The 10,685-nt window shown below is 39.0% G+C and overlaps 1 protein-coding gene across 1 annotated transcript in view; it reads right to left on the bottom strand.

Moving 5' to 3' along the window:
* Positions 1–2,849: 2,849 nt before the first annotated feature.
* Positions 2,850–10,685, bottom strand: part of LOC135219101 (aurora kinase B-A-like) — a 115,604-nt gene continuing 107,768 nt past the window's right edge. Inside the window, exons 6-11 of the mRNA XM_064255545.1 lie at positions 7,794–7,905; positions 6,901–6,980; positions 6,603–6,759; positions 6,351–6,487; positions 5,738–5,969; positions 2,850–4,279 (exon numbers count right to left, since the gene is read on the bottom strand). Coding sequence (XP_064111615.1) covers positions 4,121–4,279; positions 5,738–5,969; positions 6,351–6,487; positions 6,603–6,759; positions 6,901–6,980; positions 7,794–7,905 — 877 coding nt within the window. The 3' untranslated portion in view covers positions 2,850–4,120. The remainder of the gene's footprint in view (positions 4,280–5,737; positions 5,970–6,350; positions 6,488–6,602; positions 6,760–6,900; positions 6,981–7,793; positions 7,906–10,685) is intronic.

Genomic DNA, 10,685 nt, shown 5'->3' with positions numbered 1-10,685 from the left:
TACGTTGCATGGAACCAGTGTTTATTCAGCAACGGGACCAACGGCTTTATGTGACTTCCGAATCACGTCGAGAGTGAACTTCTAACACCAGAAAAATGGAATGCCCGAGAATCGAACAAATTCTCCACATACGAAGGGAAACAGCACCAAGTGAAGAATAGCGGTCGTAGGAGGGAATCGGTTAAGAATATTGTTCAGGGGAGGGAACCAACGAAATATTCTGTGGAAAACTTTGTGATCAGTCACAAACTCCCATGACTAACCTACAGCTTCTCTGGTTCCAACAAAAGGGTTAAGACCAGCATCTCATGTACAGAAAAGAACATTCAAGAAACCCTAAATCAGAAAACTTCTGGTTTGTTTGTTTGGTGTTTTTACGTTGCATGGAACCAGTGGTTATTCAGCAACGGCACCAACGACTTTACGTGACTTCCGAACCACGTCGAGAGTGAACTTCTATCACCAGAAACACTTCTCTCACTCCTCAATGGAATGGCCGGGAATCGAACCCGCGACCACCGAGGTGAGAAGCAAACATCAAACCAACCACGCCACTGAGGCGCTAAGAAGACTTCTGGTGACCCCACTTCTTCAGTAGCATGAAAGACTGAGAAGGACATCAGAGGCAGAACCTCAGCACCTCTCTGGAAACAAGTCTGTACGCTACAGCAGAACAAAAAGAAAAATCTCACAATGATTAAGATTACTTTGGTATACAATAAATGATACCGTCACCCTCCTCACACCTTTCCAATATCCTTAGTAAGATCACTTTCCTGATTTACTTTCCTTTTCCAGTCCCAATTATCATTATTCAGATGAAACCTATTCATAATGGAACAAGCCCAGATGGACCACTGACTTTAAAATTAAAGGTTGCCAAATTTATGATGTTCAATTGGAAGAAGAAAGAGGTGGTAAAGGGAAATACATAAATGATGAGATCCCATTTATTAAAATAGAAAAACTAAATAAAATACATAAAAATGTATTAACTTACAGTGCATCTTTGCTTGAACTTCTGAAGTTCGAATTAAACAACATCCCCTGGGAAGATGTTCCAGTCCAACAGTGTGACGAATAAAGAACCTCTGAAACTGATAAGTTGGACGGCAAGGCACTTTGGCTGCATATTGATTGGCGCTCCTGTTCAGCAAATCTGGTTGCTCTCGGCAGGTAAAGGGGACAGGGATCAGAATGTGCAAGATCTCTGTTGAAATACAACTTACGAAAAAGTGACAGACAGGAGACCATTTGTTGATGGTCCAAGTCATAAGTGCTACTATGTACTATCAGGGTAATAACCTACCACCACAAAGCAGAAGTCCACACTGGAGAACAGTATTCCAGTAAAGGAAGCTCGGTAGATCTAGGGTACTTATCCGCGGCGGCCTAGACTATGGCAGTTTGCAGATTTTCTATGCAGTTTGACCTACTGAACAAGAATTTTAAGTTATATTTATTCGGACGACTGTAATAAACCCCCCAGGGGCCGGTACTAAACACGGCGAAATACATTGGACGGCAACCAATCCCTAGTGGATGCCGTATCCGCGGTTACGTTCCTTGCAGTCCGTGCAGACTGCTTCTGTAGAAATACCGGAAGCACAAACGATCTAAAAACAGGTTGCATTCATTTTATCAGTTATAAAGATATGAGGCTTTACAAACAATACCTAACTTTCGTGTGACATTTGCTGAAACTTTCATCAGTTTATCAAAAGTAATAAGCAAGACAAAAGTTACAGCTACAATATGATTAAAGCTTCACTCTCATTGAGCAAAGTCCCAGCCACCTGAAGGGGAGAATGGGGTAGGTAATCTGTACGAGATCTGCTAATCAATAGTATTTTTGTTCCACGTCCCAATGAGGGCAGCTTCATTTCTCGTAGTGGTGACTTGACTACATCCACAAGTGTTGCATCATCTGCATATTGAACAATCTTGTTTTCCAGGTCAACTATATCATTTGTATAAACTAAAAATGACAGTGGTATGCATAATTTATTTTCAATCCTCATCTCTCCTCTCCATTTCAGCTTTAAAACAAGTTCTGCCTCTTCCGATTTAACTGTTAACACAGGTCACTGACAAATAAAAGCTCCCTTGGGCCTACCTTTCTACACTTCTCTAGTTCCCTCCATTATTGGTATAATAATAAAAAGCAAAGGGCACGGGCCTGATCCTTAAAGGAAATTATTTACCTCAAACATCATGGTCTCAAATAGGCTTCCTAGTACCTTCTGTTTTTTGTAATGGCCCATCTTCTTCCTGTACAGTAGTTATATAATTATAAAGCCTGGCTTTGTTGTGTTTGTATGGTGTTTTTACGTTGCATGGAACCAATGGTTATTCAGCAACAGGACCAACGGCTTTACGTGACTTCCGAACCGCGTCGAGAGTGAACGTTCTTTCACCAGAATTACACACCTCTCATTCCTCAATGGAATGGCCGAGAATCGAACACACGACCAACAAGGTGGGATGCCAACACCGTACCAACCACGCCACTGAGGCATTAGGCTTTGTTGTGTACCACTCCAAACCAAACTATACACAAAAAATACCAAGTTACTGAAATCCAAGGGCAAGTAAAACAATAACTTACTGTACAGCTTGAAAGTACTCACAGGGTTGTTAAGTGACCCAGCAAAAATTAGATTAACCTTATGCAATAATTTCAGAATTAAGCTTACCACAAAATTTAAAATTTCACAACAAACTAATTGTTTATTCAGCTGCTTTAGTGGTATTATGAACACTTGTTTTATGCAGTCAATGGTGTCACCAATTAAAGGCATTCATACCATGTGCTATTCGTACGTCTTGGTGACAGTGAAAATACTAAAAATTCATACAGTTATTCTTTATTCATTTCTTTATCACAGTTTAAACTTTAACATGTACATTTTGAGAACATACTTTCATGAACTATCTAAAATTATTCAGTAACTTAAATAATTACTGTACCTCACAATGTCAAAACCTATAAAATCACTTGATACAGTTGTAGAACAGGCATTGTCAATTAATTCTTAACAGTAAACGAAGCCTTCCTGTGCTTAGCACAGCAATGCAGGATATAAGAAAAACCACTTACATTTTAACTATAATTTACCTAACACAAAGGAATCATCTCTCAATAAATCCAGTTCAGATTAAACCTCTCAATCGTCATCCCTCTTTTGCAAGATTGAAACTTCTTAGATAAGTATTCTACTTGAAATTTTCCACCTGAGTTATGATCATACAAAAATATACTGTACAGAATTACTATTAACACATTAGCATATGTTCATTCTATACTTAAGCTTACTTCATGGAACTTATCAAAGGACAATGGTTCATACATAGGAAAATACAGTACTTTCTGACACTGTAGAGGGTAAGAATGTTTTAATCAAACTTAATGACAACGCATTTGTTCATTGTTCACTTTCATTTTCATACAGAACTCATAAAATGCACACACACATCCAGTCAAGACATCAGTGGCATACAAATACACAATAGTACTTACAAGTCAAAGGTTCCATTACTCTTATCTCAAAAAATAACAAATGGCTCAAAGACTGTGCAAACACTGGGTAAAAATCAGTATAATGATGTATGAAGCAACTATTATGGCCAAGTAACCACTGTCTCTACTCAAATCCAGGTAAATGTATCGAATCTCAAAATCTTACTATATAAACCTATAGTAATTTGTTAAAAGAAAAAAAAAAAAACTAAAAATAGCATGACCTGTTTACCTTAAATTGTAGGCTATATCACAAACTTGGTCACAGTTAAAAAAGATTTAAACGAAATAAGTGACTGGTTAAAACCTTCATAGTTAGCCACCACAGACAAATTTCCTCTAGGAATACTCATGGAACTAAACAACCTGCATCTTAAAAACATAGCTCTGTACTACAAAAGTAAAACAACCTATTACTAACCAGTGGAACCTCTCTGTCAATGAGCCTTTACATGAAGCAAGGGCATTTTTTTTTTTAACTTAAGTGTGATCAATGCAGTCTCCACCTTATCCATGGGGCTTTATCACTATGCAGTACAGTATCATTAAAATTGTCTTATTTCTATATTATACAGACCAATTCATCTATAAACACACTTGCTATTTACAAGCACTTGGAATACTTTGTACAGCAAAAGGTCCCTTGTTCTTAGAACAAGGATTTGGAGGAGGGGCACTAGCGTCGTAATGGATGTTAATCCAAGGATGTTCCATGATAGCATCAAAACTGAGGCGATCTTTGGGATTATACCTTAACATCTGAAAACAACAAAAAAGATAAATTTTTAATCAATTTGTACTTTTCATAATAATACAGAACCTAAACATAAAATTCTTGGCTTAATGTACTTTAAAGAGAATGGGCCAAGCCAAAATTGGAGAGATTATTACACTACTATGTAGTTTCACCAGATCACAGAGTCTAGGGATGGTCCAAAGGATTTCTTCTTAAACAAAATTAGATCCAAAGTGCAATTCTTTAAAAATTATGTGATTACATAAGCTGAAAATAAGTATCTCAAACTTCTAAGGATCTCCACTCCATGAAGTCTGACTTCTTTTCATGAAGATGGATTTTAGTGTTACTGTGAAATAATCCACAACTTATCAAAAACCATTACACCCAACATGCTGACAGTCAACCCAGTTTAGCAGGGATACACAACACTTTTAGCATGTACAGCTGCTTCATATGGTTTGTGAAATAATACTTTGCCTGTTGTGCTTGATAATTTTTATGAATACAACTTGGAACAGCTGCAACAGCATTTATTGAATCACTAATTTGTTACTTTCTTGAATCCCTGTGATTTTCTCACACTCACTCTCCTGTTTGTCAAAAATTATATGCAGAAAAATTATTGGAGACTAAATTTTTTTTTTTTTAACTGGATGGTTGGAAATTGTAGAAAAGCAGCAGAAACCAAGATATATTACAATAGCAAGCACTGCAGGAGGTCTTGTAGCAGTGTTCTTTCAGCCTTTGCCTTGGAACACAGTGACTTGCTCTCACATTTCAAGGATGCATTTATTTTAACAGAGAACAGTTCAAGGCCACGATCTGCATGTCACCTTATGTTTGGCCATGTGATAACGAACGTAAACTGAATGCACCTGGCATCACAAATAAAAGAGGATTTCAGCTGTTCTAGTTTCTAACTTCTCTGTTAAGGATCATGCCAAAGCAATAAGGCCCCTTTAAGTATTAGGTAGGCTCTCTCAGTTCATGGACAAGGGAATTTGTTTCAAATATTCATGCATAATTTATTCAACAAACACTTAAAATGCAGTGCTTAAGATACCAGAAACTTTAAACCATTAAGTTTGTGATTTATGTTTAATACCTAATATCTATACATATACATGTGTGCATGTTCATAATTAATGCAAAGTTGCAAATAAAACAGACATTTTTATAATAAAATGAAGTTTTCTACAGTACACTTACCAAGTAATTACATAGCTAAATGTGGAACTTATAACTATGCAATTACTTAGTGTTACATATATAAAATACATCATAAATATAGCACCCTGAGCACTTCTGAACCATTCTGAACTCTCTCCACGTTGTGATCTGTGCTTCAATTTAGTACAATCTAAAAGACATCCTCTAACAACTTCTCACCTGATTAGCCTTACTCTCCAAATGAAGATCAAAGTCAAACACTCACCTGCACAGCTAAGACAAATATAAAAATAGAAAGTACTACTTACCCTGCAAATCAAGTCCTTCGACTCGCTGGAAAAGTGTGTGGGGAACCTTATGTCAACTCTTGCAATTCTCCTGAAGGTCTCTGTATGAGATTTTGCTTCAAAAGAAGGCTTACCCGCTAAGAACTCGTAACAGAGGACACCCAAGGACCATATGTCCACTTTCTCATCATACATACGACCTTCAATCATCTCAGGAGGCAAATAATCCAACGTGCCACAGAGAGTAGTTCTCCTGCAAGTCCAGTGACACATGTAATCAAACATCATTAATAAAGAAAACAGCAGGGGCAGCAGGAGAAAAGAGAGAGAGAGAGAGAGAGAAGAAAGGAGAGATGGAGAGAGAGAGAGAGAGATTGAGGAGAGAGAGAGAGAGGAGAGGAAGAGAGAGGAGAAGAGAGATAGAGAGAGAGAGAGAGAGAGAGAGAGAGAGAGAGAGAGAGAGAGGGGTTACAGACACTTTACAAACAACGACATTACTTTAAAAATGCATTAGGACTAAAAATAATCTTTAAAATGAATTAGGATAAATTTACAAAAATCATTTTGAGATAATAAATTCAAAAATATTACAATTTATTAAATTACTGTAAAATGAAGAGTCTGACAACCTAACCTTTCATTTGGTGAATAAACAGACCATCCAAAATCAGCAATCTTAAGCTGGCCATCTGCAGCAATCAAAATATTTTCAGGCTTAATATCACGGTGGATGACATTTTTTGAGTGACAGTACTTAAGTGCGCTGATAAGCTGTAAAAAAAAATAAATCACAGTATAAATGAAAGATCCATTTGTGAGTATAAAGTGTAGTAATAATGCTAACAAATATGTACATCAGTGAATACACAAGTAGTAAATGCTGTACCTGAATCATGTAATGTGCAGACTGATGCTCAGTGAATCTCTTCTCAGGCTGGGAACAGAGAACTTTGTACATTTCACCATAACGAGCAAACTCCAGCATTAGGTAAACTCTTTTTTCACAGTGAAAGTACCCATATAACCGAAGAATGTTAGGATGTCTGGAAGAAAGGTTTTATTAACACAAGATATGTCACTATATCATTTTTGTTGTCATAAATCAGTGAATAAAAACAATACCCATTCAGTGGCAAAACTGAAGATATAAGAAAACATACTAATACATACAAGAATGACTTTACCTTAAGTGTGACTGGATTTCGACTTCACGACGGACCTGATGCGTAACTCCAGACTTAGTCAAGATATTCTTGAAAAGAACCTGACCCAAAGAAGGGGAAAGAATAGTTTAAGATTTCACAAGAATTTGTTCTGTTCAAGTCTTCAACAGCCAGCAGGGATTAGTTACTATATGCACTCAAAACTATCTTACACAGCATCCTTTCAGCAGATGATGCAATGTAACAAAATATTAATTTTAAATATGCTCAACCAGTTAATAGTCAGATTTTACCCCATAAACACAAATGGAAACAGATGTAAAGCCAGCAAAGGAGGTTCAGCATATCCAGCATAATTGCCAGTCTATGTCCAGTTTTCTTGTTACAGGACTAAAACGTAGAATTACATGGGGCAAATCATATCCACTAAAAGCAGATACTGCAACTGAGATTAAGACTTGTATAAATGAAAGTACATGCTCCATCAATTTTACTAAAAGAATTACTGCTTTTTGCTCTTTTTCATAAAGCTATGGCTTATCCTTATCTAATCAAATTCAATTTCCATGCTCCACATATTCCATAAGATGGATGAAAAGTTTACCTTAAGCCCTTTCATAAAAAGTATCTTCATCCTTAGGATATGCTTCATTTCAACCAGATATCTACATTTAATCAAAATTAAGAACTTTCAATTTCACTGATAAAACATCTGATACCTGATTGAAATTAAAGGTATGAAAATGCATTTCTATATACTGTAATGAAACACCCGAGTTCCGGAAACTTCACTCCCTCAGCTATTTCAAATACTTTCTCAGGAAAAGTGCCAACATTGCTATTAAGTACAAACCATATAACACTTAAGTGAATGCTTCTCTTCTCCATTAATTCAATAATTAATGTAAACTCACCTTCAGGGCAATAACAATCTGCGACTTCTTCTCACGAGCAAGGTACACATTTCCGAACTTCCCCTTCCCTAAGGGCCTTCCAATCTCAAAATCATCCAGACACCACTTTCGCCTGTAAAAAATTAGTAATAGTTATCAAATATTATGGAGCCACACCATTATATGCCCATGCTATCATTTACTGAGCTGAAAACTGCACTCAATACATTCTGCAAGGCTGGTCCCGGGGATTTATAAACAAGATTAAAACTTAATTTGACTCAGATTTCTGGGGGCATCCCAAATCCAGTCTGTGGTAAATTCAACTCTGCCCAGTCATAGAAAGCATTTTCTTTATGCTTGTTAATTTATTTCTCATGGTTTAAGCTCGTTATGGTATCCTTTTGAAGCAGAATGCTAATCAATATGATATTGTTATTTTACAATAAAGTTTTGTACATACTTACCTGGCAGATATATACTTAGCTTACGTCTCTCATGTCACGACAGAATTCAAAACTCACGGCAAACGCGACAGGTAGGTCTGGTGATCTACCCTACCCGCCGCTGGGTGGCGGGTGTATGAACCAATCCCCCTTTCCAGTCAGATTTTCTCTTCCACCTGTCTCCTGAGGGGAGGCTGGGAGGGCCATCAATCGTATATATCTGCCAGGTAAGTATGTACAAAACTTTACTGTAAAATAACTATCATTTTTGTACATGAACTTTCCTGTCAGATATATACTCAGCTGATTGACACCCTTGGTGGAGGGAAAGAGACAGAACTAACAAGGAAAAAGGGGAAACAACATCTGTTGTAGGATACTAAAAAACCTTGGTTCTTACCTGATAAGGCTGAAGACTTCATAGGTACTGTCTATTAGTCTGCATAGCCTGAAGAGCTACAGCGAGGGCGTGACCTACAGCTGAAATGACTCTGGGTCTACCGAAGGGATTTGATATCCGCTTAATCAGTAGAATCCAAGTCGGATCATGTCAACTGGGATTCGTCCTCTTATATGACAGAGCCTGACCACTACCAATGCAGGGAGCTCTAACACAAACCAGATCACCTAACCATTCTAATGTTAGTACTACGAACAGAAAGAGATGCCTACCCGCATCCTCTTTCAAACAACCATAAAAAACACAGTACAAACAACAAGGGAAAATTTTACAAAGGATATGCTTCAGCTCCCTGCCCCAGCACTGAATCCGCCGATACGTACGGGCCTAACGCGAAGCACTTTTCATAAGTAATCTTGACGTCTCTAAGGTAGTGGTTCGCGAATACTGAATTGCATCTCCAGAATGTTGCTTTCATCAGATTCTGGAGTGACATATTCTTGTTGAAAGCCAAGGACGTAGCAATGGCTCTTACTTCGTGAGCCTTGACTTTCAAAAGCTTGAACTGATCCTCACCGCAAGCCATATGTGCTTCCTTCACTAGACTTCTAATAAAGAAGGACAAAGCATTTTTAGACAATGGTCTACTGGGATCCTTTACAGAGCACCAGTCTGTCCTTAATGCCCTTAAGAATCTTCTTCCGCTGGAGGTAGTATCTTAAACTCCTCACAGGGCAAAGAGTCCTTTCAGGCTCTTCCCCTACCAGGGGAGCTAAACCTGGAACCTCAAAACTCCTTGGCCAAGGATTTGAGGGGTTCTCGTTCTTGGCCAGAAAAGGAAGGAAGGAAGGAACAAATCACGGAATCTCCTTTGAAACCTACCCTTCCTTCTAGAGCATGAAGCTCGCTAACTCTCTTGGCAGATGCTAAAGCCAAAAGAAACAGAGCCTTCTTCGTAAGATCTTTGAAAGAAGCTGACTGGGGTGGTTCAAACTTCGAGGACCTCAGGAAACGAAGAACCACATCCAGAATCCAGCTTGGAATTTCAGTCGAGGCTTTCTTGCAAGTTTCGAAAGATCTTAGCAGATCATGTAGATCTTTGTTGTCAGAGATAGCTAAGTTTCTGTGCCTAAACACAGCTGCTAACATGCTCCGATATCTTTTGATGGTCGAAACTGCAAGACCGCATTTTTCCCTGAGAAATACAAGGAAATCTACGATTTGGGTCACAGAGGTACTGGAAGAGGAAAGCTTCTGGTTTCTGCACCAACGGCGAAAGACGTCCCACTTCGACTGGTAGACTCTAAGGGTAGAGGGCCTTCTCGCTGAGGCGATAGCCTTAGCAGCCTTTGCTGAAAACCCCTTTGCTCTGACAAGACTTTTAACAGTCGAAAGCCAGTCAGATTGAGAGCGGGGAGGTTTTGTGGTACCTGTCGAACTGGGGTTGTCTGAGTAGATCTACTCTTTGTGGAAGAGCTCTTGGAAAATCCACCAACCATTCCAGTACCTCTGTGAACCAATCTTGGGCCGGCCAGAATGGAGCTACCAGCGTCATCCTTGTCGCTTCCGAGGCCGCAAACTTCCTGAGGGTTTGACCCAGAATCTTGAATGGAGGAAAGGCATAGACGTCCAGACCTCTCCAGTCTAGAAGGAAAGCATCCACTGACACTGCTCCTGGGTCTGAGATCGGGGAGCAGTAGAGGTCTATCCTCGCGTTCTTTGCTGTCGCAAAGAGGTCGATATGAGGTCTGCCACATAACCTCCACAGGTCTTGGCAAACTTCTGAGTGCAGAGTCCACTCCGAAGGGAACATTTGATTCTTCCTGCTCAGGAGGTCGGCCCTGACATTCCTTTCTCCCTGTACGAACCTGGTGAGGAGAACGATCTTCCTTGCCTGAGACCACAACAGCAGGTCCTTTGCTGTTTCGTACAGGGAGAAGGAGTGTGTCCCCCCCCTGCTTTCTTATGTAAGCCAAGGCTGTGGTGTTGTCCGAGTTGACCTGAACTATAGTATTTCGGACGTGGGGCTCGAAGGCTTTTAACGCCAACCACACTGCCATCAACTCT

Source organism: Macrobrachium nipponense, chromosome 19 (assembly GCF_015104395.2).
Source record: "Macrobrachium nipponense isolate FS-2020 chromosome 19, ASM1510439v2, whole genome shotgun sequence".
Lineage (NCBI taxonomy): Eukaryota > Metazoa > Arthropoda > Malacostraca > Decapoda > Palaemonidae > Macrobrachium > Macrobrachium nipponense.
The sequence above is the reverse complement of the archived record's forward strand: the minus strand, read 5'-3'. Positions and strand labels throughout refer to the sequence as shown.